The sequence below is a fragment of the Myripristis murdjan genome, chromosome 7, assembly GCF_902150065.1.
Source record: "Myripristis murdjan chromosome 7, fMyrMur1.1, whole genome shotgun sequence".
NCBI lineage: Eukaryota > Metazoa > Chordata > Actinopteri > Holocentriformes > Holocentridae > Myripristis > Myripristis murdjan.
The window spans coordinates 1,413,093-1,437,623 of NC_043986.1; the positions used below are offsets into that span (position 1 = coordinate 1,413,093).

The window sequence follows — 24,531 nt, forward strand, 5'->3', positions numbered from 1 at the left end:
AGCCTGGTTTGGCAGCCTGGTTTGGCAGCCTGACAGTGATCTGTTCATACCTGTTCATACCACACCTGGATGTGTTTTTACAACCATGGTGAAGTCAAAGGTAAATTTTCATAGCAGTAGACAATGAAGTATTGACTTGTTATATTGTTTTCACTCCTGAGTGTATGTGTGTGTGTGTGTGTGTGTGTGAGAGAGAGAGAGAGAGAGAGGGAGAGAGAGAGAAAGAGAGAGAGAGAGAGAGAGAGAGAGAGAGAGAGAGAGAGAGAGAGAGCTTAGTCATTTTGGCTCTTTTAGTTTGACCTCTTCTTGAAACTAGTTTCTGTTAAAAGCCGTATGTGTCGGTGTGTGAACTGTCTACAGCCGTCTGCCTGCCTGTGGTGTGTGTGTGTGTGTGTGTGTGTATTGTTGTTTTCAGCTTTTTAGTAGGAGTCATATTTCTGGTGTGTTTTGTTTCTGTCTGTCTCTGTGTGTTTGCCCTCCTCACCTGCCTGCCCTGCAGCAGCAGCCAGTGCCTTTTCACACCTGAGAGTCCCAACCATTGACATTGAATGGGGAGAACCAGCGTGAGCCTTTGGTTCACAGACACACCGACACACTGCCTCATACACTCACTCACTCACTCACTCACTCACTCACTCACTCACTCACTCACTCACTCACTCACACACACACACACACACACACACACACACACACACACACACTTCTCTAGATGCCTCACCCGGCACATCTTCATCACCTGCACATATGGTTTGTGTAAATTAGCTGGAAATCTAGTTTAAGTCTATTTTCTGGAAATAAAGCCAGTGACAGCTCTTGTGTGATCATTAGACTTCATATCTTCATCATTAGGCCTGATCATAATGCAGCTAAAGATCAACAGAGCAAAACTGACATAAATAAATCATTTATGTTCACTTCCATTTTCAAATGATGACTCAGAGTGGGGGAGACCACTGGCTCAGGCGATCAAGGTGCTGTGAAATGCTGTAAATATATACATAGTGTGGTGCCATTAGAAGGACACCTGACAGGACCAATTGGGGACCAATTACTCACAAAACTAATAAGTTACAATTACTAATTACTTCTGTAAAAAAGTAATTTTGATTACTACTCAATTACTGCTGCAGAAGAGTAATTCAATTACTGGGGAAAGTCATTTTTATGATTACTTTTTTTTCTTTTCTTAAATCCTCTTATTAATGCACATATTTTTGCATTGCTGTTGCAGTGTGGATATTGCTGTCAAATTTCATTTATCATTGTGTTGGACACGTTACTTTGAAAAAGTAATGCATTATAGTTTAAAGTAGTGCTGTCAGTTAGTCAGGATGGAGAATTGAACCCGTGGTCTTCTGTACGACAGGCGGAGAAACTATCCGCTCTGCCGTCGGAGAACACAGACTATTCCTTTAATTTGTGCTCAGTGATTCTCCATGCATGTTGATAAGTTACGAAAAACTGCAAAGTCCGACCGGTTTGAAAATTTGAAGAGTCAATAAATATGACTATGACTATGACTATGACATATTGGCATGGAATACGCAGTGGTCCCCAAACTACGGGCTGGATACGGCCCGCCTCCACATTTGGCCCGGCCCCCTGAACAATACCAGAAACGCATTATGATTTTTTTTTTGTCAGTCTGGCCACGCGATCGAGACTAATACACGCATAGAACGTGACAAGCCTCCTGGAACCGACAAAAGGATTATAAGGAAGGAACACAAGAACTTTAAGAGACTGCTCATATGAGTCATTAAGCAGTGGCGGTTCTGCCTATGTTGCCGCTCTAGGCGAAATTACTGGCTTACGCCCTTTCATGCTACTAATCCAACCCCCCCGCCCCCGCGGCACCACTCGGCCGCGGCACCAGGGCAGCATCAGTCGGCATCAGGCGAGCCGGCACTGGCCGGCATTAAGCCGCTCACCTGTCAGATCCGGCAGACCAGACCGGCCCGCCTGATGCCGACTGATGGTACCCCGGTGCCACGGCATGTGCGGGTCAATATGGTAGTCTCGAAAACTGGCGATTTTTTTTTCTCGTGCGCCCCCAAGTAGATTGCGCCCTGGCCCACACTGCCCATAGCAAAAACCGTCCCTGCATTTAAGTAAGAGATTCTGCTCTGACAACTAAGCTGAACTTTTACCTGTTCAGATTGTGCACGGCACAACAGAAAGTTAATGTTCCATGGACTTTTTTTTCTGTGAAGAACCCAGAGAGGGTTATTTGGTTATTATTTATTTCATAAAAAGTGTTATTATATATTTCCTGACTTTATTTTTTCTGTGAAGAACGCAGAGAGGGTTATTTGGTTATTATTTATTTCACAAATAGTGCTATTTATTTCCTGACTTTTTTTTCTGTGAAGAACCCAGAGAGGGTTATTTGATTTTTATTGATTTCATAAATAGTGTAATTTATTTCATTAATAGTGTTATTATTTATTTCCTGACTTTTTTTCTGTGAAGATCCCGGAAAGGGTTATTAATATTTGGTTATGTGTGGCTTTCTGGAAAACAATAGACAATAAGTTTACATTTAGGCACCCCTGCGATCGTCACACTTTTTCTGTTACAAACTGACCCCGGCCCCCCATCAGAGAAGGGAAAAGTTATGTGGCCCTCACAGGAAAAAGTTTGGGGACCCCTGGAATACAGGCATTGGCTGTGATAAGAGAACAGTGCACAGTGAGGTAATGGTGCCCTCTAGTGGCTAAACACACTCAGAGTTAATGCACCTGTTGAATCACCCAATACACAATCAGTAGGACTAACTTGTAATATTATGCCCTGAACGGCTTCATGTGTTCAAGGTTTCATAGGCAGAGCTTCAAGAAACACTGACAGTGTTTAAGCATTGAGCATTTTTTAAAAAAAATTGTAATTCAAGTTTTTATTACTTTTTTTTTTTTTGATGTATGACAGATCAGTGAATCACATTGTGAGACAGTTCTTGTTGGTTCAATATTCAAGATGTTTTATTGTCAGTTCTGGGGTTATGTTCCAGACACACAGAGAATCAAAACAACATTTCACTCTGACCTTACCCATGGCATAAACAGTGCAGAAGATTAAATGTAAGAAAACAATCAAATAGTGTAAAAAATGCTTTAAGTTAAGAACAATACAAAAAAACACTAAAACAATGATAGTGTGAAAAAAAATGCAACAAAAACACAAAAACAAAACAGCAGCTTTCATATCACAGTGAGTAATAACAATAACAATTATAGCTGCTGTGCAGCAATGGTCGGGCCGGGCTATTTTAGGCAATTCTGAGCAACAAGTGGAGAATTGGAAGATGAAAAGAAAAGAGGCATTTTAGCTTGAACTCACAGTTTCTGGTATGCAGGACAACACTTTATCTCACTGAGCTAATTGACAAGTCTCATTTCGTGTGAGGCTTCACAAATTGACTGAGCCAGTCACTTTCCATGCATAGGCAGCCGCCTATGCATGGAAAGACAGATTTCAAACCACTGTAGAAAAAAAAAATCAGTCATCAAGACAAAAATCTGACAATGATGATCTGGCATGGGACTGGACCTTTGTGCAAAGTTTGGTGAGTTTTGGCACGTGGGAACGTTCTACAAGCTGAGGCTTGCACTCACAATCTTTGACACCGAGGCCTGGCCTCTATCTCACTGAGCTAAAACTTCACATGCAGCTTCACAAACTGACTGAGCCAATCACTGACCTGCAGGACAGCAGCCAGCCATGCATGGAAAGGCAGATTTAAAACTGCTGTCAAAAATTCAGTTATTAAGACAAAAATCTGAAAATACACATATTGCATCTAGACAGCATGGAGATGTTGATCATTTGTTTTTAACAATGATTGATTTGCTCCACAAGTGAAAAACTGATGTTTAAAAATGCCATTCTTGCATTGACTCCAATTGTTCACATGAGAGCAAAATTCAAAATGCTGTCAAAAATTGAGTTTTTGAGATACAATTCTGAAATTTGCCACATATCATCTACCATGACTCCAAAATATTGTCCATTTTTTCATGAACATTGAAGATTGATTTACCAAGAATTTGCAGGTATATGTTAACAGTACCATTTACAGTCAAACATTTTGATGCACTGTAGGCTCAATTTTTGATAAATCTAAAATCTGTGTGGATCGTTTGTGTAGGACAGTCTGAAGATGCTCTGTATCAAATTTGGTGACATTTGAGCAAAAATTGTGGGAGGAGATAGGTTTAACAAGTTTTACAGTTTTTGAAAAAAATAGAGTGATGTACTTCATAATTTGCAATAGGTTTGAGTGCACAAAAGTTTCTTCAGTATTGGGGCTACATTTTGGTGAAAGTTGCAAAGCTGTAGCACATATGGTTGATTTGTTATGAATTTTCAAAGTTTTGAAATTTAGAGGCTTGCTATAGCGCCACCATCAGGACTATTGGCTTGAGTTTGCATCTGAATGTATCTGGCATGGGACTGGACCTTTGTGCAAAATTTGGTGATTTTTCGTGCTGGGAAATAGGACTTCCTCGGAAGAAGAAGAAGAAGAAGAAGAAGAAGAAGAAGAAGAAGAAGAAGAAGAAGAAGAAGAAGAAGAAGAAGGAGAAGAAGAAGAAGAAGAAGAAGAAGAAGAAGAAGCAGAAGAAGAAGAAGAAGAAGAATACAAGAGGGTCCTGGCAGCTTAGGCTGTCCGGCCCCTAATAACATGACTAGAGAGAGCTTCCATAGGCGGCGCTAGGGCATCGGGGATGGGGAAGCTAAAAAAAAAAAAAAAAAAAAAGCATTGCAACAGCAGACTGACGCTTATAATAATAAAGGCTCCATCTTGCTAACATGACCCAGTGAACCCTATTTAACTCAGCATTACACTCAAAATTACAATAATATTTCATATAGGCTAGGCTGATATTGCTAATGTCGAAAACTGAGATGGCGCAGCAGAATAATTCATTCATTCTTTACACAGATTAATACTCATTGGCTACTGTAGTAGCCCATATTAATTAATTAATTATAAAACGGGTGCTTCCCATCCTTAAATGTGATTGGCTGAGCCGCGTTCCATGCCGTTGTAAAATCAGTGTAACCCACTGGCAGACCGCAGCACAAAATATCCCTGCGCCAGTGTAAACGGACATAGCGTTGCCTAGCAACCATTATTCTGCGCTCCACTTCCTCGTTAGGTCACATTTGTTTCAAGACTTTTGTGAACAAAATGTCAGACTTTGTGGTGAATTTTGATTGGCTGGGTGGCCTGAGCCTGGATCAGTGGTTGGAGGAGCTGCTTGGTGTCTGTTAAAAGACGCTGAATTCACCACCAGCAACAATGTTTTCACCGGTGTGGTAAAGAAACTCCACCGAGAAGGACGTGACAAATCTTCCCACCACCAAGCCATAACCGAGGCAGACTGCCAGAAGATGAAGCACTTTCAGGCACGAAGCTCAGACACACCTTGGGGGCTTGTCTGTAAAGTCTGGTTTGATGTGCAGCTTCATATGGGACGCAGGGCGAACGAGGGAAACTGCAAATTAAAGGCCGACTCCTTCAGCATTCGCCACGACGAAAATGGTCTAAAATATGTCACCCTGCCTTTGAAAGAATGCCGAAGAAAACAAAGAAAGCCTGCGGGGATTCATATATGAGCAGCCGGGTAACCCACTGTGTCCGGTGGCCTCCCTGGAGAAATAGCCTACCTCTCCCTGCTGCCTCCTGATCCACCTGCCTTTTATCTCCACCCAAAGCGGACACAGTGTGACAGCGCCGATGTATGGTAAATTAACAGTTTACTTTTATTATTATTGTTATTGTTAAAACCGACGTTAGGCATACGTCTGCGCAAAAACGCACCTGTCGCGAAACGCACGCCACCGTCCCTGCAAAGAGGAGTCCAAACAGTGGCGGCTGGCCCATAGGGGGCGCTGGGGCACCGCCCCTCCAGATGTGGAGGGGGAAAATCTCTAATGTATATATTTACAAATTTTATCATCAGTGTCAGTTTTACTTAATAGTGTGTTCCTACATGCAATCTGAATCATTTAAACAACATTTACACCAACTGACTCATTCAATCAGTGGTGAATTTCCTCCCACAGACTGTATCATTTCTCTTTAGGGGCGCTCGTCAAAGCGCCCCAGACCTGCAGCTAAATAGCCAATCCGGTTATGGTTGCTAGGGGAAAATGATGAATAATTGGCCAATCAACGTCGCCAAATTTAACGCCGTAGGGGCGCTGGAAATGTTGCCCCTACGTCCACGTAAAATGCGTGAAGGTTTCGGACTGCTAAAGCTACTTGAGGAGCCAGCGATCATTGTTTTTCGTAGTGAGATTCCCAGACTTACGGTGCCCTACGAAAAAAAAAATACCGCGAGGAGTGAGTGAGAGAGATAATGGCGGCGACGATGACAGGAGTTCAAGAGCAGCAGCTTCCACCAAATTCGGTGAGATCCTTATTAAATTACCCTTTTGCGAGAAGGACGATAGCGGAAAAAATCCGCGTTAAGGAGCTGGGACACGACAAGCCCGAAATCAACATCCAACAGAAAACCAAGGAGAAAGCTAAACCCTATAGCAGGACTTTTTGCCGGAGCTGGTTTCAGCGCAAGCCGTGGCTGACAGGCTGTGGAGCAGCCAGCGCACTTTACTGCTTCCCCTGCATCCTTTTCAGAAGTGACAGGTATGATTCAGCGTGGACACACACACAGACAGAGAGAGAGACAGACCCAGTGAGAGAGACAGACACACACCAGGGATGCAAACAGCGCGCCGAAAAGTGCAAATCACTTTTTTCGTGGCCATTTGGGTGACTTTCGTGGCCATCTGGGTGACTGTTTTTAACTCGGAATTTGACATAATAACAACGGCACCGGCACCGCACGAGCCAAAAGGCAACACCCACAAGGCAAAGAAACTTTCCAGGCTACAGCAGCGCACTGACATAGATTGTGTAACAAAGCGAAGAGGTGCCACTCCCCTCTATTTTCACTGGCTAACAGCAGCACACTGGCTTAGCTTGTCTATTCAGAGAAGAGGTATAACTTTGGCTTATTTTTCATATTCAATCTGTGTTATCACAGGCATACTCCTGCTCATTCATTGGAGGTTGAATTGTTAGGTCTGTTTGATAAGTAATTTACATTTTTAAAACAAATAATAATTTAACATATTATTAAATTATTGGAGTCACGCTTACTGGTAAACACCTACTCCTTAAAGATAATTTATTATGTTCTACAACTCATAATACTACATACCTAGTGTTTGAGCAACATATCTCCTCTGTGCTGCAAAAGATCCGCTGTAACCCCCTGTTGTTCTGTTGTGTTTGTGACATGCACTGACAAATTTTGCTGCTTCTATGGCACTGATGCTGTTTTCTTCAAGCAAATGTTGCATTTTTTCTTGATCAGATAGGGTAAATCATCTGATTATGTTTTAATTTTTGAAAAGAACTTTGCTGTAAACTCACTCACTCACTCACACTGTTGATTTGTATAGATTCAGCTGAAATCCCTTTCTGTAAATTTATCTCATTGTATTGTATTGTATAGTATTTGATAGCATAAAGTCTAATATAGCTGTAAATTGTAATTTTATCTTTGAAACTGTTGATTTTGAGAAGGAAATTAAATATTATTGTGGAACTGTTAGTAATTTTCCCACTGTTCATTTGAATGCTTATACTAGACTAGGCAGGGAAATGTGTTGGCACACCAGCCCCACCAAGAATCTTTTTCACCAGCCGCCACTGAGTCCAAACATAATTGAACACTATTTTAACAATTGCACTATTAATGGAAATATCCAATTCAACATTAACGAGCCCAAATAGCCTGATGTGACATGATGATGGCGCTAGATGAAAAAGCAATCTTAGCGTCTGTGTTGCTTGGCAACCATTCTGTCCACTCTATCTTGCTTGGTGGAAGAATGAATAGTTCTCAATTTTATTGTTGCATTATTACCAATAAATTCTTGATTTTTTTCGTTTTTTTTATTTTAATTTATGGGCTATATGTAGGGTAACCGTTTTATAAAAGCAATAAGCCCCTTGAAGCCGTGAGTTACAGTGATTTTACAATGCGCGTTGTGCCTTAGAACGCCCCTCAGCCGTTGTAAAATCACTGTAACTTCTCGGGGCTTATTTCTTAAGTAATTTCATACCAAATCTGACGGGTAACAGTGTGAAATTCGCGCGGTGTCTGGTGGCGGGTAGGAGCCGGTCACGGTGTCTGGTGGGTGGGAGCCAGTGTCTGGAGGGCGGGAGCCGCGGGAGCCGGTGTCTGGTGGGTGGGAGCCGGTGTCTGAAGGGTGGCAGGTGGTGGAAGCATCCAGATCGGCTTGAGTGCTGCTGTAGCTCACCACATTCATGGGAGTCTGTAAGGTCGGGAACTTCTGTGGGCTGGTTGGCCTCGTTTGAAGCGACGAGACAGTCTGAGTCTGTGTTGGCTGCGTCTTCTTTACTGTCATTGTTGATTTTGACGTTAAAAAAAATTCTAATGTCCGTTTTGGCGACCACCTTATCAGTTGGCTGTCTTCTTTTCATTTTGCAGTACAGCGACGTAGGTAGCTGGGCTGTTACTAGCTTCTATTTTGCGTGCTGTGTAGCCTAAAGGAAATAGCCTAACACCTTAAGGAAATGACACAGGTTGCCTATCAAATATCTACCACATCTATCTATCTATCTATCTATATATATATATATATATATATATGTATATATATATATATATACAGTACAGGCCAAAAGTTTGGACACACCTTCTCATTCAATGCTTTTTCTTACGGTGGCCGAGAAGTGCAAAACAACGCCGGGGTTTACCGCTGTAAACCCCGTCCACATCAAAAACAAAACTGACTCCATTGGCTCACATATTGTCTACAATACGGACAAAAGAGCACCCGGTCGCTGTCCATATTGGGTGGCCATGAAATCCACTGCCACTGACGACAAAAAACAAAATTGACCGGGCACTTTTTCATTTCCGTGTCAATCAGGGCTTTGGTACATTCCCTTTCCGGTTTGTGTAATTTGTAAATTTGTTTCAGCGCTTGTAAAAGTGTTTCGCGTCTTGTTAATTTGTTTTCCGAAACGTAAATTTGTTTCGGGACTGGTGAAAGTGTTTTGGTAATGTCATTTTGTTTTGTGATATGTAAACATGTTTTCCAAATTGTCTCAAACTTTGTAAAAGTGTTTCACATTTTGTAATGTTGTTTTGCACTTCTCGGCCACCGTATTTTCTTTATTTTCACGACTATTTACATTGTAGATTCTCACTGAAGGCATCAAAACTATGAATGAACACATGTGGAGTTATGTACTTAACAAAAAAAGGTGAAATATCTGAAAACATGTTTTATATTCTAGTTTCTTCAAAATAGCCACCCTTTGCTCTGATTACTGCTTTGCACACTCTTGGCATTCTCTCCATGAGCTTCAAGAGGTAGTCACCTGAAATGGTTTTCACTTCACAGGTGTGCCTTATCAGGGTTAATTAGTGGGATTTCTTGCTTTATCAATGGGGTTGGGACCATCAGTTGTGTTGTGCAGAAGTCAGGTTACTACACAGCCGACAGCCCTATTGGACAACTGTTAAAATTCATATTATGGCAAGAACCAATCAGCTAACTAATGAAAAACGAGTGGCCATCATTAACGAGAATACATGTCATGATCTAGCTGTTTTCAGAGGGTGTGTGTGGTGTTGTGGTCAGTGTTCCTCTTTTTCCTGCAGGCTTGATGAATCAGTATTATTTCAGTTCAGTGTTATGCAATTCAATAATAATACTTACTAAAAAGAAACACTCAAGGAAAAAAAATGTTTGAGAAAAAATAAAATAAAATAAAATAGGACTATAGATTTTTTTAACTGCTGCACTGGCATCACTATCTGATAAAGGCTAAAAATCATTTCCATTATTCTTTGTTATACATCATTGGAAGTGTATTGTATTGTATTGTATTGTGTAAGTTCAACAGACCTTCATCACAAGCACGTCTTAAAGGAATCCACACATCATGAGTCTACCTCCATCTAACTGATCAATAATCAATCAGTCCTGCACAGCCCGGCCCACCAGCCCAACACATAAACAAAACCTTCTGTGCACATGCACAAAGGAAATGATTTATTCAATTTAACCCTCCTGTCGTGTTCGTGGTCAAATCTGACCGGTGTACAAGTTTTCTCTCCAAAAAATGCAGTTAATTTCATCTGTTTGTCATGAGGTTCCATGACTTTGCTCACACATGGCATCTGAACACATAAACTAAATTTGGAGAATTTTTATTAATTTTTGAATGTTTTATTTAACTTGTATACACCCATCGTGTTCCCGGTCACAAATGACCGGTCATTAGAAATGAATGGGTAAGACTACATCAGTGTATAAAATAGAGTTAAACACATTCCCACACTCCTTTCCCACAGCCCAACATGCAGGTGTCTTTGAGCAGACACAGATGTGTGTGAACACACACACACACACACACACACACACACACACACACCTTATAGCCCTTTCTGGCTTCCATGGCAACCCCCACGGGAAAGTATCTCTCAGACTTCTTTCCCACACCCCAACATGTAGGTGTCTTTGAGCAGGCACACACACACAAACACACAGACACACACACACACACACACATGGACACAGACACACACAGACACACACAACTTTGCCCCTTTTTGGCTTCCATGGCAACCCTCACGGGAACCTACCACGAGAACTGCCAACACCTGACACCTGACACCTGACAGGTGTCAGGTGTCAGGTGTCAGGTGTCAGGTGTCAGGAAGAAGACCCAGCTGAAGTTGTGGTCACCTTTCGGTCCAAAAATGGTCATTTTTCCTGGACCTCATCCCCACCTGAGAGGAACGGTCAGCTTCCATGTGAAAATGTCATGAGGATGACTAGCTAAATCATACTGGTCAATGCTGACGGGAACACAAAAGATGTTATTTTTTTGACACTATTTAGAAAATTGAAATGTTTTCAAAACAGTGTCCTTGGAAAACACTGAAATGAAGTACTCTGTGATAAATACTACAATATGTTTCATCTGAGTATTTGTTATAGTCAAAATAATATCTATATAATGTTTTTTTCCCTAAAAAACGAATGGTATGATAATATGTATCATAGTGGATTTATAATCAAATACAATGTTACCGGTCACATGTGACCGGGAACCTCATGAGTGTTAGCCCAAAATGAACAGAATAGGAGGGTTAAATGACATCAATCAAGGAATAAATCAGTTTTGGTGCAAGCTGTTTCTTCTGCTACAAATTTGGTAAAATCAATAACATCTGCTTTTACTTTTGTTACTTTAAAAATTTTTACTGTTATGTATTTTATACTTTAATGTCAGTAAAGATGTCAGTGGAGTGTTTTTACTCTGTGGCACTGCTGTTTTTTCTTCAGCAGATGATTTGAGAAGTTTTTCCACCACAGAAGATTTCCCAGCACAGTCACAACAGAGAGAAATATTTTTCATGCAATGACATTTATTTGCAAAACAGCAAAACAGAGGAAGTGTGATTAATATCAATATAATTGTGATCAATACAGTTTCATTATAAAATATACAGACAAGAAAAACAAAATTTGAGCAAGCAAAGAATCATGAGGTGTGACAACAGATTCCTCTAGACAGGATCTCCTGCCACACCGACTTTACATGCTGATCAAAAGCTAAAAAAATTATATTCTACTTATGATTATATTGACATTTTAGCACATGTGAAAGTTGCAGCTGATTTATTTGTACTTCATCAGAGGCCTGAGCCCACCTGGATCCAACTAATCAACCAATCACAGAACAGAACGATCCAACACAAACAGCAGGCAGCAAAATACAGAGCAAGAACCAGCAGAACCAGCAGAACCAGCAGAACCAGCAGCAGAACCAGCAGCCTGACTCCCTCAGAGCAAACAGGTCAAACTGTGCTCATTAAAGCTTTACTGACCTGCATTAAGTTAATAACAAGTACGACAATGATTTTGTTATGATTTAAATGTCATCACTAGAAAAATGAATGTGTGTGTCTCCATCATGTACGTTCCTCTTCTTCCAGCAGGGCTTTGTCTTGGTCAGGTGATGAATCACGGCGTCTTGGGTTGGAAAGGCTGTTTGGAGGTGAAACACAGCGAGTTGTAATCAGTCAGGTTCATGTCAGCTGCCAGCCCTGCAGACAGACCTGAGGACAGCTCTAATGCAGGACAGATGCAGGACACACACATGCAGGACTTCATATCACTGCATGCAGGCCAGTTACAACAGATTGTACCAACAGTGTTAGAGGAAGCAGCTGTTAGTGCATCCTGTTACTTTTCCTTCTGGATGAAGCTCACATTCACATTTGGGACATAAAAAAAATTCAACATCAAAGTCAAACCACACTGTGTTTTGGTAAAGTAATCCTTGTGTCATCACATGACCTGTTTGTCGTTTTAGTGAACAGGTGATCAGGAATGGACAGATGCACTTACCAGTAACGGAACTGACTCCCCTTCATTTGGCGGCTCCTGTACAAAAGAAATATATTCATTTCAGAAAATAAGCATAACCAAAACTCAGATCTTATCTAAATAGTATTAGCTTCCTCTGTGAGTCCTATGGCCACTCAAAACTCCCTCAACATAAGAAAAAAAAACATCCATACCTCTGGTAGATTAACAAAAATGCAGTGTGCATACAGTTAAAACATATAGCAGTGAAGATTTCACTGTCAGTACAGGAGCACTCATGAAGAGGCTCTTTAGTCCCACTCCCTTGACTTCTCTTTGTACTGTGTGTGTGGAAAAGCTGTTAACTTTCACTATTAAACACAGACGTGAGTTCTACTGTTTTTTTTTATTTATTTATTTTTTTTTATTTCAAACGTTAAAGTGCTCTCCAATGACAATCATTTGGACCACAAATGAAGAAGATGGTTCACCACCAGGTTTTAATAATGCATTGGACATTTCGTAACCCAATTTTAATAGTTTCAATCTCTTAGTTGTTTTCTTTGCTTGATGCAGGCCAGTAATTCAACCCTTCTGAAACAGAGTAACACCTTTTCCACGACCATGGCATTTGTCCTCTCACATGGTTGTTTAAGAAAAGAGAAGCTGCTCGCTGCATCAGTTAGGATTAAATAACCTGTTGCCAGCTGAAACACAGTGATCACTGCAGCAAATATCCAATGGAAGTGTCACGACGGGGGTGGTGCTTGGACCCAAATGCGGGAGCAAGCAGGCACAAAGCTCAGAAGAACAACAAAATATTTAATGAGCTCTAGGAAAAAATGCAGGAAATACAGGAATAAATACACATAGCAACCACAAAACAATGAACAGACAAGAAACAGAACTGAAGACAGGACTTAAATACACAAGAACTGATAAGCTTCCCAAGGTGTGTCACCTGGGGAAGGGGCTGGAGCACAAGACAGGAGAACACAGAGGAGAGGCCGAGGGAAACACTGGGAGGGATCAGAACATCAGGGCTGAAACACAACTCAGTACAGGTGTGGGAACTAGGAGGGGCAAACAAGACAGGTGAAAACACTGAAGGGAACTGGGCAAAGGAAACACACAGGAAAATAGAAACCAAAAACCAGTGGAGGGCAGTAATACGTCTTGCGGCGTCTACACTGCCAGAAATTAAAAAGAAGAAGAAGAAGACAGAATTATTTAAATCCAGGTGGCGCATGTACACACACACACACACACACACACACACACACACACACAGTGGTTAATACCACTGACTTTGGTACAGGAGACCAGGGTTCGAGTGCTGGTCAGGGTGGCAGTTAAAATCCGGTGTGGGCCCTTGAGCAAGGTACTTAATGCGGCATGCCTGAACTTTAATATGAGTGCAAGAACAAACCGGAGAGCCATACCTGCTCGGATGTCGCCCGGGTCAACAAGGGCCGCGCCTGTTGTTGGGGATCCACGGCAACCTGATGACAACACAGACAGATAGATAATACTTTCACTGTTTTTTTTTTTTTTTTTTTTTTTTTGTGCTTCAACAGCAGCTCCATAGGGGAAATGCATAGGTAAAATAAGCACACAAAATAAATATATTTGAAAATACATAAACTTTGGGAAATTGAATAGGAAAGTACGTAAAAAGGGGGATTAAAGCTTTTTTTCTGAATGTTTAAACACTCAAAATCAGTGACTGTTGAAGCGCTGTCTCTGAAACCTCCACAGGCAGCCACACTGTGCCTCTGTGTGTCTGATAAACTGTCAGTGTCTCCTCCGTCTCCTCACCACTGTCCTCTGCTCGGTCCACACCCTCAACTCTGTGAAACATCTCAGCCCAAAAACTACAGAGCAGCAGCACTCAGAAGGACAGACATCCAAAAGTCAACAAGGAGCCAAGACATGTAGATTGGTTCTTACCCCTCTGTCTGCTGCTGGTCCCTCTGCTGGCCTTGACTCTGTCATCTCCATCTGGTCATTCAGCAAAACATAAATGTCGTTGACAGTTTCATCAACGATGGCAAAACACTTCTCCATTTTCCTGTTCTGCGATTTCTTCTTCTCCAACTTCTCCTCCGATATCTTCTCCACTTCTTCTTCCCAATCCTGTGGGAGTCTGCTGGTCAGCATCAAGCCTGTTGCTTTTTTCACACGGTGCTTCAGCTGATTTTCACACTCTTCCAAAATCAGTTCCTCAATCTCATGCTGTGTGTGACAGCATTCACGCTGTGCACACCATTCACACGGGTTTTTACAGCATCTGCTCAGGTTTTTACAGCATTTCTTGGGGTTTTGACAGCATTCCTTCAGTTTTTGACAGCACTTACTGCATGATGACAGACAGATGTAAATGCCTCTACCAAGAGCACCCAAACTGCAGATAACTAAGATGACAGATACACCCCACACCTGAAAAAGAAGCATTAAAGAACATGTTGCATTAACACAGTATTATTGTGCACTTCCAGTAACACACATGAATCTACTTCATCAGTCGCACTGTTGAGTAAAGGGATAACACTTACACTATGACTTCAGAAAACATGAGAAACACTCACCAGTGACTGGTCTTTGAGCTCATTGATAATTTGTTGTTCCTCATATGAGGTGTTGATCTTGTACTTGGCTTTGCAGGCCAGTACTATCTGCTCTGGTGACTGATCGTTCTCACAGCACACAAACCAGTCTCCATCAATTAATACACAGACCACCCACAGAAGACCGATACGAGCCGCCTTGAGTGTGTTCTTCAGTAAAACACAACCAAACTTGCACCGAGACCGTCTACATGTATATGTCAGCGCACTCTGACATGCTGTGTCCATCCAGATTGTCCCGAAAAATATTATAAAAAATGGCGCAGCCATGTAGACATCACACTGACTCCTCCCTGGTTTACATCTGCACGGTGAGTCCAGATGCAGCAGAGAAATGGAAGAAACAATCACAATGATGGCGATGATGGTTGTTTTAGAAATGTGATCAATAATCCTGTTAGATGGAGCTCCTGAGTTCCCCATGTTGAGGCTCCTGTGTTCGCTCTCAGCTGCAGCTTCACACTCAACAGGCACTCAGAGCAGAGCAGCTGGGCTCATATGAAACCATATGGGGGGGTGGGGGTGGGGTTTACGGGAAAATACTAATACGGGAGGGGGCCGGGAAAGCAGGGTAAAATACAGGAAAATCCTGGCCAAAACGGGATACTTGACAGGTATGTGCCATTTTGTTCCCTTATGCATGCTCATTTATAACTGTCTCCTGTTTTTGAAGAAATGCATAAAGAAAATAATAAATAAATAATAAAATTAAATTCCACCTGATGGTAAAAATATTAAGTATATAAACAGACAATAAATAAATAATTAAAAGAATGAGCAAATAAATGAATTAATAAGAAAGTAAATAAATAAAAAAATAAATAGATGGATAAATAAACTAAACTAGATAAGGGAAATTAATTAGGGGAAATGCATAGGTACAAAATAAATATATTTGAAAATACATAAACTTTGGGAAATTGAATAGGAAAGTACATAAAAACTTTGTGCACCTTTTTGTAGACTTTTCTTTCTGCATGGCTGTCCTGGTTTCCTCTTTCCACATAAACACATGTGAAAACACTCGCATCAGTAACACTTACGAATCAGAGCTGCAGCCACAGAGACACATCTGGTTTGGATTAGAAAGGAAGCCACAAATGTTTTCTAGCACAAATGTTTTTGTTTGCTTGATCTGTGATTTGGTCATCTTGAGGAGAGTTGCAGCAGAACATTTTGAGACAAAAAAAACAAAAAAACAAAACTAAATTTCTTTCCCTGATTTGCACTCATTGTGTGTTATGTTCAGACTTTACACATCTGGATACCTGTGTGTGTGTGTGTGTGTGTGTGTGTGTGTGTGTGTTTGGTGTGCAGAATTTTGTGAGTCCTATCCTAAATATCTGATGGATCCCGCCAAAAGGTGCTGAGTCACTTCTCCAACTAACACAAAGTCAAGCTCACCACGTCTTCTTCTATGTCTTTCAGTCTCTTAGACGTTTGCTCTCTTGGGCAGTGAGGACTTTCTCATTCATGGCACCACCACTCCTTGGCTTTGCATGTTTTGTCTCCTGAGGTGTGAGAAGCTGCACAGCAACCTCCACCACCTGTCCTCCACCAACCCCACCACCTCCCCGCATGCTCTTTTCCTGTTTCTGTCTGTCATCTCACCATCTCACCAAGATGTAACACTGCCCCCTCTGGCCCACGGTAGCAAACTCCATTCAATAAACTTAATTAGACTACTATCCAGGGAGGGCTGGTGAAAGTCACTGAAGCAACGAAACTTTAAATTCTTCATGTGCGAAACTAAAACTGCGTTGACCTCTAAAAAGTGGACACCCCATGTGGTGTTTAACACACAATGCAGACAAAAAAAAAAAAAATACAACAGTTTTTAGTAAATACATATATATGACATTAGATGATGATGAATGAATCATCAACAAAACATTAATACACCCTGTAAGGTATTATTTAATTTGAAATAAACATATCACAAATATGTAGGTGGTTGTCTGCAAATGATTACTTAATTATGACATATTATCAATAAATAATTAGTAAATGTTTACCTAATTAGTTGTTGAGATATATTTTGAATGAGGTCTATTCCTCATCTGTTCTAAGGGATTCAGTAATACATTTTCACGTCATTTATAACACGTTTTTTTTTGTTTTTGCACCCTCTGATTATACAGCTGATCATACATCAGAACAGCTGCCTGTTTGTAACTGAAACGATTAATGACGAACTTTCTGATGATTTAATCAGAGGAAAATGTTGTTGTGAACATTCCTCTGTGTGGCTCATGGGCTCTTCTGGGAAACAGAAAGTTGAGTTTTGTTTCACTTTCACTGTTCAGCCTGGTTTGGCAGTCTGACAGAGATCTGCTCATTCCTGTCCTGGATTTGTTTTTCCAACCGTGGTGAACCCAAAGGTAAATTTCCATAGCAGTACACAATTAAGTATTGACTTGTGTGGGGATGTGTGTGTGTGTGTGTGTGTGTGTGTGTGTGTGTGTGTGTGTGAGTGTGTGTGTGTGTGTGTGTGTGTGTGTGTGTGTGTGTGTGAGTGTGTGTGTGTGTGTGTGTGTGTGTGTGTGTGTGTGTGTGTGTGTGTGTGTCTGTGTGTGTGTGTGTGTGTCTGTGTGTGTGTGTGTCTGTGTGTCTGTGTGTGTGTGTGTGTCTGTGTGTGTGTGTGTGTCTGTGTGTGTGTGTGTGTGTGTGTGTGTGTGTGTGTGTGTGTGTGTTTGGTGTGCAGAATTTTGTAAAAACAGATTTCACAGATACACAATCAGAAAACTCTGTGACAGTGTGAGCTCCAGTGTGACGCTGCTTTTATTCAACTGCTCTGAAAACATCTTTCATCAGATTACAGCAATAAGACACAGCACATCATGATTTACTCATTTAATCAATTTTTCCACAATACAAGAAGTCCCATCTGAAATCAATCAGCTGCTGTTGGCCGGCAGCGCCCCCTGCTGTTTTATTAACACAACCATAAGTAGCTGTGGCTCATTGAGCTGCACAAGCGCAGTGACGTTAGTGGCAGTGGCGGCTGGCCCATAGGGGGCGCTGTGTGCCTACATGCAATCTGAATAATTTAAACAACATTTACACCAACTGACTCATTCAATCAGTGGTGAATTTCCTCCCACAGACTGTATCATTTCTCTTTAGGGGCGCTCGTCAAAGCGCCCCAGACCTGCAGCTAAATAGCCAATCCGGTTATGGTTGCTAGGGGAAAATGATGAATAATTGGCCAATCAACGTCGCCAAATTTAACGCCGTAGGGGCGCTGGAAATGTCGCCCCTACGTCCACGTAAAATGCGTGAAGGTTTCGGACTGCTAAAGCTACTTGAGGAGCCAGCGATCATTGTTTTTCGTAGTGAGATTCCCAGACTTACGGTGCCCTACGAAAAAAAAATACCGCGAGGAGTGAGTGAGAGAGATAATGGCGGTGACGATGACAGGAGTTCAAGAGCAGCAGCTTCCACCAAATTCGGTGAGATCCTTATTAAATTACCCTTTTGCGAGAAGGACGATAGCGGAAAAAATCCGCGTTAAGGAGCTGGGACACGACAAGCCCGAAATCAACATCCAACAGAAAACCAAGGAGAAAGCTAAACCCTATAGCAGGACTTTTTGCCGGAGCTGGTTTCAGCGCAAGCCGTGGCTGACAGGCTGTGGAGCAGCCAGTGCACTTTACTGCTTCCCCTGCATCCTTTTCAGAAGTGACAGGTATGATTCAGCGTGGACACACACACAGACAGAGAGAGAGACAGACCCAGTGAGAGAGACAGACACACACCAGGGATGCAATCAGCGCGCCGAAAAGCGCAACTCGCTTTTTGCCTGGCCATTTGGGTGAATTTCATGGCCATCTGGGTGACTGTTTTTAACTCGGAATTTGACATAATAACAACGGCACCGGCACCGCACGAGCCAAAAGGCAACACCCACAAGGCAAAGAAACTTTCCAGGCTACAGCGGCGCACTGACATAGATTATTACAAAGTGAAGAGTTGCCACTCGGCTCTAGTTTCACTGGCTAACAGCAGCACACTGGCTTAGCGTGTCTATTTAGAGAAGAGGTATCACTTTGGCTTATTTTTCATATTCAGTCTGTGTTATCACAGGCATACTACTGCTCATTCATTGGTGGTTGAATTGTTAGGTCTGTTTGATAAGTAATTTACATTTTTAAAACAAATGATAATCTAACATATTGTTAAATTATTGGAGTCAAGCTTGCTGGTAAACATCTACTCCTTCAAGATAATTTATTATGTTCTACAACTCATAATACTACATACCTAGTGTTTGAGCAACATATCTCCTCTGTGCTACAAAAGATCCGCCGTAAGCCCCTGTTGTTCTGTTGTGTTTGTGACATGCACTGACAAATTTTGCTGCTTCTATGGCACTGATGCTTTTTTCTTCAAGCAAATTTTGCATTTTTTCTTGATCAGATAGGGTAAATCATCTGATTATGTTTTAATTTTTGAAAAGAACTTTGCTGTAAACTCACTCACTCACTCACACTGTTGATTTGTATAGATTCAGCTGAAATCCCTTTCTGTAAATTTATCTCATTATTGTATTGTATTGTATAGTATTTGATAGCATAAAGTCTAATATAGCTGTAAATTGTTATTTTATCTTTGAAACTGTTGATTTTGAGAAGGAAATTAAATATTATTGTGGAACTGTTAGTAATTTTCCCACTGTTCATTTGAATGCTTATACTAGACTAGGCAGGGAAATGTGTTGGCACACCAGCCCCACCAAGAATTTTTTTCACCAGCCGCCACTGGTTAGCGGTCAGGCAGGCGGCTCGGATCGGATCATAACAAGCATCTACATTTTCTGCAGTTTACACACACACACACACACACACACACACACACACACATACAGACAGACAGACAGACAGACAGACACACACACACACACACACACAAATGTGTAAAGTATGGATGTGAACATCATAACACACTATCAGTGCAAATATAAGGAGAAAGTTTTGTTTTGTTTAATCTCAAAATGTTCTGCTATAATTCTCCTCAAACAACAAAATCACAGAAGAAGAAATCGAAGACATTTGTGCTAGAAAAAAAAAAAAAACAACTGGCAAAATCTCTCCTTCTATGTTGATTTGGCTATAAGACTTCTTTGTTCTCTAGCTCACCTTCTTCTTCCTCCTCTCCTCGCTCTCCTCTTCCTCTCTGTCCAAACCAGATGTTCCCCAGCAGCTCCAGCTTTGATCTCAACTCTTTATTTATGTGAAAGTTTTCTCTCGTGTGAAAAAGTGGAAAAGCAGAGTTTCTAAGCTGAAATGTGTCATGAAACAACAACCTGTCTGCAGAGCGCTGAGCCGGGCTGAGAGTCTCTGTGGTTTGGTGTTTCAGGCGGAGAGAGAGCGGCTGCAGCTCAGAGGCCTGGCAGACGCTGCTGCTTCTCTGCAGCCTGACGAGCCGCGTTCTTCTCTGATCCACCACTAGATGGCAGCATTGTGACTAAGAGCTCCCTGCTTTCTCTCATTTGAAGTCCAGATCGACACATTTCTGTGACCTCAAGACGCAGTTAAGGCTGCAAAATATAATCTATATGTCAAAGTATTATCTAAAATGCCATATTTCCATAATTACTTTGTCTAATGAGGGGAACAGGCCACATAACAAGTGCTGTGCATCTAGAATAGCCAAATTAGTGGCATTAATGCACAAGGCGTGAGTGTAAAAGTTAAGTACAAATATCATAAAGTTTACATCTCACAGCCATATTTACTTATTCATATTTAAGCAGTATCACAGGCGAGGGAGTGACTCAGCACAGACAATAAAAACCTTTCTGCACATGCACAAAGAAAATTATTTATTCAGTTTAAATGACATCACAATTTCACAGTTTAGATGCATGCTGTTTCTCCTGCCACACAGCTGCTGATCAACACACACATTTACTGATCGATGCCCGATCTGTTCTGGTAAACCAGTGACATCTGCCTTTACTTTTCTCACTGAAGTGCATTTTACTGCTATTTATTGTATACTTTAATTTCAGTAAAGATGTCAGTGGAGTGTTTTTAGTCTGTGGCACTGCTGTTTTTTTCTTCATCAGATGATTTGAGAAGTTTTCCCACCACAGAAGATTTCCCAGCACAGTCACAACACAGAAATATGTTTCTTTTCATGGTATGAAGTTTATGTGCATGACAACAAAACAGAGGAAGTGTGATTAATATCAATACAATTGTGATCAATACAATTTCATTATAAAATATACAGACAGGAAAATAAAATCTGAGCAAACAAAAAATCTTGAGGTGTGACACCAGATTCTTCTACACAGGATCTCCTGCCACACCAACTTTACATGCTGATCAAAAGCTAAAAAAATGATATTATACTCATGATTATATTGACATTTTAGCACGTATGAAAGTTGCAGCTGATTAATTTGTATAGCACTTTATCAGAAGCCTGAGCCCACCGGGAGGGAGGTTATCAGTTAAGGGGGGAATATAACTTCAAAATCTTAAACATATGAACACCTTGAAAAGTTTCTGTATATCAATGACCAGTGTCAAGCTATGGAACAATCTAAGTGAGGAACTCAAGCAAAGTTCAAATATCAACCAGTTCAAGAAAATGTACAAAAATATGTTGAATGGGATTTTGCTCCCTTCAAAAAGGGGGCGAGGGGACATGTTTAGCCATGTTGGTCATAACAATCGATTGACAATCCTTACAACTTATTTCTCATTGAAAAGGGGACTAATCAGGCTTTCTAACGGTATAAGAGACAACAGCAATCGGTATTGTTAAATGGGAGAAATGATCAACTGAAAAAATATTGCAGGGGATTTTGTCAAAAAAAAAATTGGTCGCTTCCCACACAATTACCGGTGTCACTCATTCCAGAAATGCAGGATCCTTACAAGTTGTATCTCATTGGAAAGAGGACGAATCAGGCTTTACAACGGTATAAGATACAACACTATTGGGTATAAATAAAGGGGAGAAATTATAGATTGAAAAAGCGGTGCAGAACTTTTTTTGCCTAGTATATATGTATGTGTGTGTGTGTGTGTGTGTGTGTGTGTGTGTGTGTGTGTGTGTGTGTATATATATATATTTAAACAAAGGGGTTAGAGCTAATAAGCTATGCTTCTTCTCACTCCTTTTCGCATGTCATTTATTTTCTGTATTTTCTTTTATTAGTATTTTGCTTCCTCAATTTTCATTTCTATATTATGTTGTGCAAAGAATTTGTTTAGTAGTAATCAGGAAGCCTTGTATTATTTACACTATTTGCATATTCAGAATAAACAAACAAAAACAAAACAAACAAACAAACCTGGATCCAACTAATCAACCAATCACAGAACAGAACGATCCAACACAAACAGCAGGCAGCAAAATACAGAGCAAGAACCAGCAGAACCAGCAGAACCAGCAGCAGAACCAGCAGAACCAGCAGAACCAGCAGAAGAACCAGCAGAACCAGCAGAACCAGCAGCCTGACTCCCTCACAGCAAACAGGTCAAACTGTGCTCATTAAAGTACCACAATGATTTTCTTATGATTTAAATGTCATCAGTAGAAAAATGAATCAAACTTTACAGTTTTGATGAATGCTGTTTCTCCTGCCACATCTTCACATTCACTGATCATACTGATCAATACCCAATCTGTGTTGGTGAACCAGTAATGTGTGTGTGTGTGTGTGTGTGTGTGTGTGTATCCATTACAGATGTTCCAGCAGGTTTTTGTCTTGTTCAGGTGATGAATCACGGTGTCTTGGGTTATAACGGCTGTTTGGAAGTGAAACACAGTGAGTTGTAATCAGTCTTGTTATATTTTTACTCCTGAGTGTGTGTGTGTGTGTGTGTGTGTGTGTGTGTTAGTGTGTGTGTTTGTGTGTGTAAGAGAGACAGAGAGAGAGAAACAGAGAGCTTCGTCATTTTTAATTTTGCTCTTTTAGTTTGACCTCTTCTTGAAACCAGTTTCTATCAAAAGCTGCAAGAGTGTGAAGAGTGCCACAGTGTGTAAACTGTCTCTGTCAGGAGTGTCTAGCTGGTATAAGTAAAGGATAGTCATGAGCCTCAGATGGCTGGAACTTCCTTTGGCACTGCCGCTGCTGATGGGAATGTGGTGGGAATGGGAATGAGGTGTTAAGATCCAATGCTAGTCTGCCTCGGCCTCAGCTGCCCTAAAACACTTTGTGAGCCTCATTAACATAACAGTCATTAACATAACAGTCATTAATATAACAGTGTCATTAACATAACAGTGTTATGTTAGTGTTATGTTATGAGCATGTTCAGTGAACGCTATACTTTTAACGTGTTCATGCACAACACTGCAGATATACATGCTGTAAATATTATGACAATATCCTTTACATAATTCATGATGGACACCAGACACTCTAGTTTCAGCTCCAGCTGCTCAGTGCTTGTGAACATCAGCGTTCTCAGAATAAAATAAAACTAAATGTCATGATGTTGACTGATGAGGCTGACAAGATGTGTTCACTGTCTCTTACCTCATGTCGTGCTGCTGGTTCAGCTGGACGTTGTCCACTGGTTTGTTGTTGTATTTGCCCAGCTCGTTGTGGTTCAGTGAAAAGCAGTCGTTTTGGATCGCTGATAATTTCATCAACATAGTCAACACATTTTGCCCCTTCTTCTTCCCAGTCCTCTGTGAGTTTGTTGGTCAGTGTCCTGTCTGTTGCTTCTTTCACACGGTCCTTCAGTTGATTTTCCCACTCTTCCAGAATCAGTTCATTAACCTCATGCTGTGTTAAAGCATTCACTACAGCATTTGCACAGGGATTGTTTGGGTTCATTACAGCATTCGTTCAGTTTCTGACAGCATTTACTGCATGATGACAGACAGGAGTAAAACCCACCTCCAAAAACACCCAAAATGCAGATACCTAAGATGACATATAGGCCCCACACCTGAAAAAGAAGCATTAAAGAACATGTTGCATTAACACAGTATTATTGTGCACTGAATCTACTTCATCAGTCCCACTGTTGAATAAAGGGATAACACTTACCACAATGACTTCAGAAAAAATCACAAACACTCACCAGTGACTGGCCTTTGAGCTCAGTGATAATTTCTTGTTCCTCAGGTGTGAGGTTGCTCTTGTTCTTGGCCTTGCAGGCCAGTACTATCTGCTTTGGTGACTGATCGTTCTCACAGCACAAAAACCAGTCTCCATCAATTAATACAGATGCCATCCATGTAAGACCCATACAAACTGCCTTGAGGATGTTCTTCAGTAAAACACAACAAAATGTGCCCGAACATTTTCTACATGTATATCTCAGCGCTCTGTAACATGCTCTGTCTGTCCACAGTATCACTAAAAATATTATAAAAAATGGCAGAATCATGTAGACAACACACTGACTCCTTCCTGGCTTACAAGTGCATGGTAAGTCCAGATGCAGCACAACATGGTAAGAAAAAATCAGAATGATGGAGACGTAGATGTTGGCTGTTT

General features: G+C 41.1%; 1 protein-coding gene across 1 annotated transcript in view; it reads right to left on the bottom strand.

Moving 5' to 3' along the window:
• Window positions 1–23,811, bottom strand: part of LOC115361783 (uncharacterized) — a 58,420-nt gene extending 34,609 nt beyond the window's left edge. Inside the window, exon 1 of the mRNA XM_030055415.1 lies at window positions 23,560–23,811. Coding sequence (XP_029911275.1) covers window positions 23,560–23,678 — 119 coding nt within the window. The 5' untranslated portion in view covers window positions 23,679–23,811. The remainder of the gene's footprint in view (window positions 1–23,559) is intronic.
• Window positions 23,812–24,531: the final 720 nt, after the last annotated feature.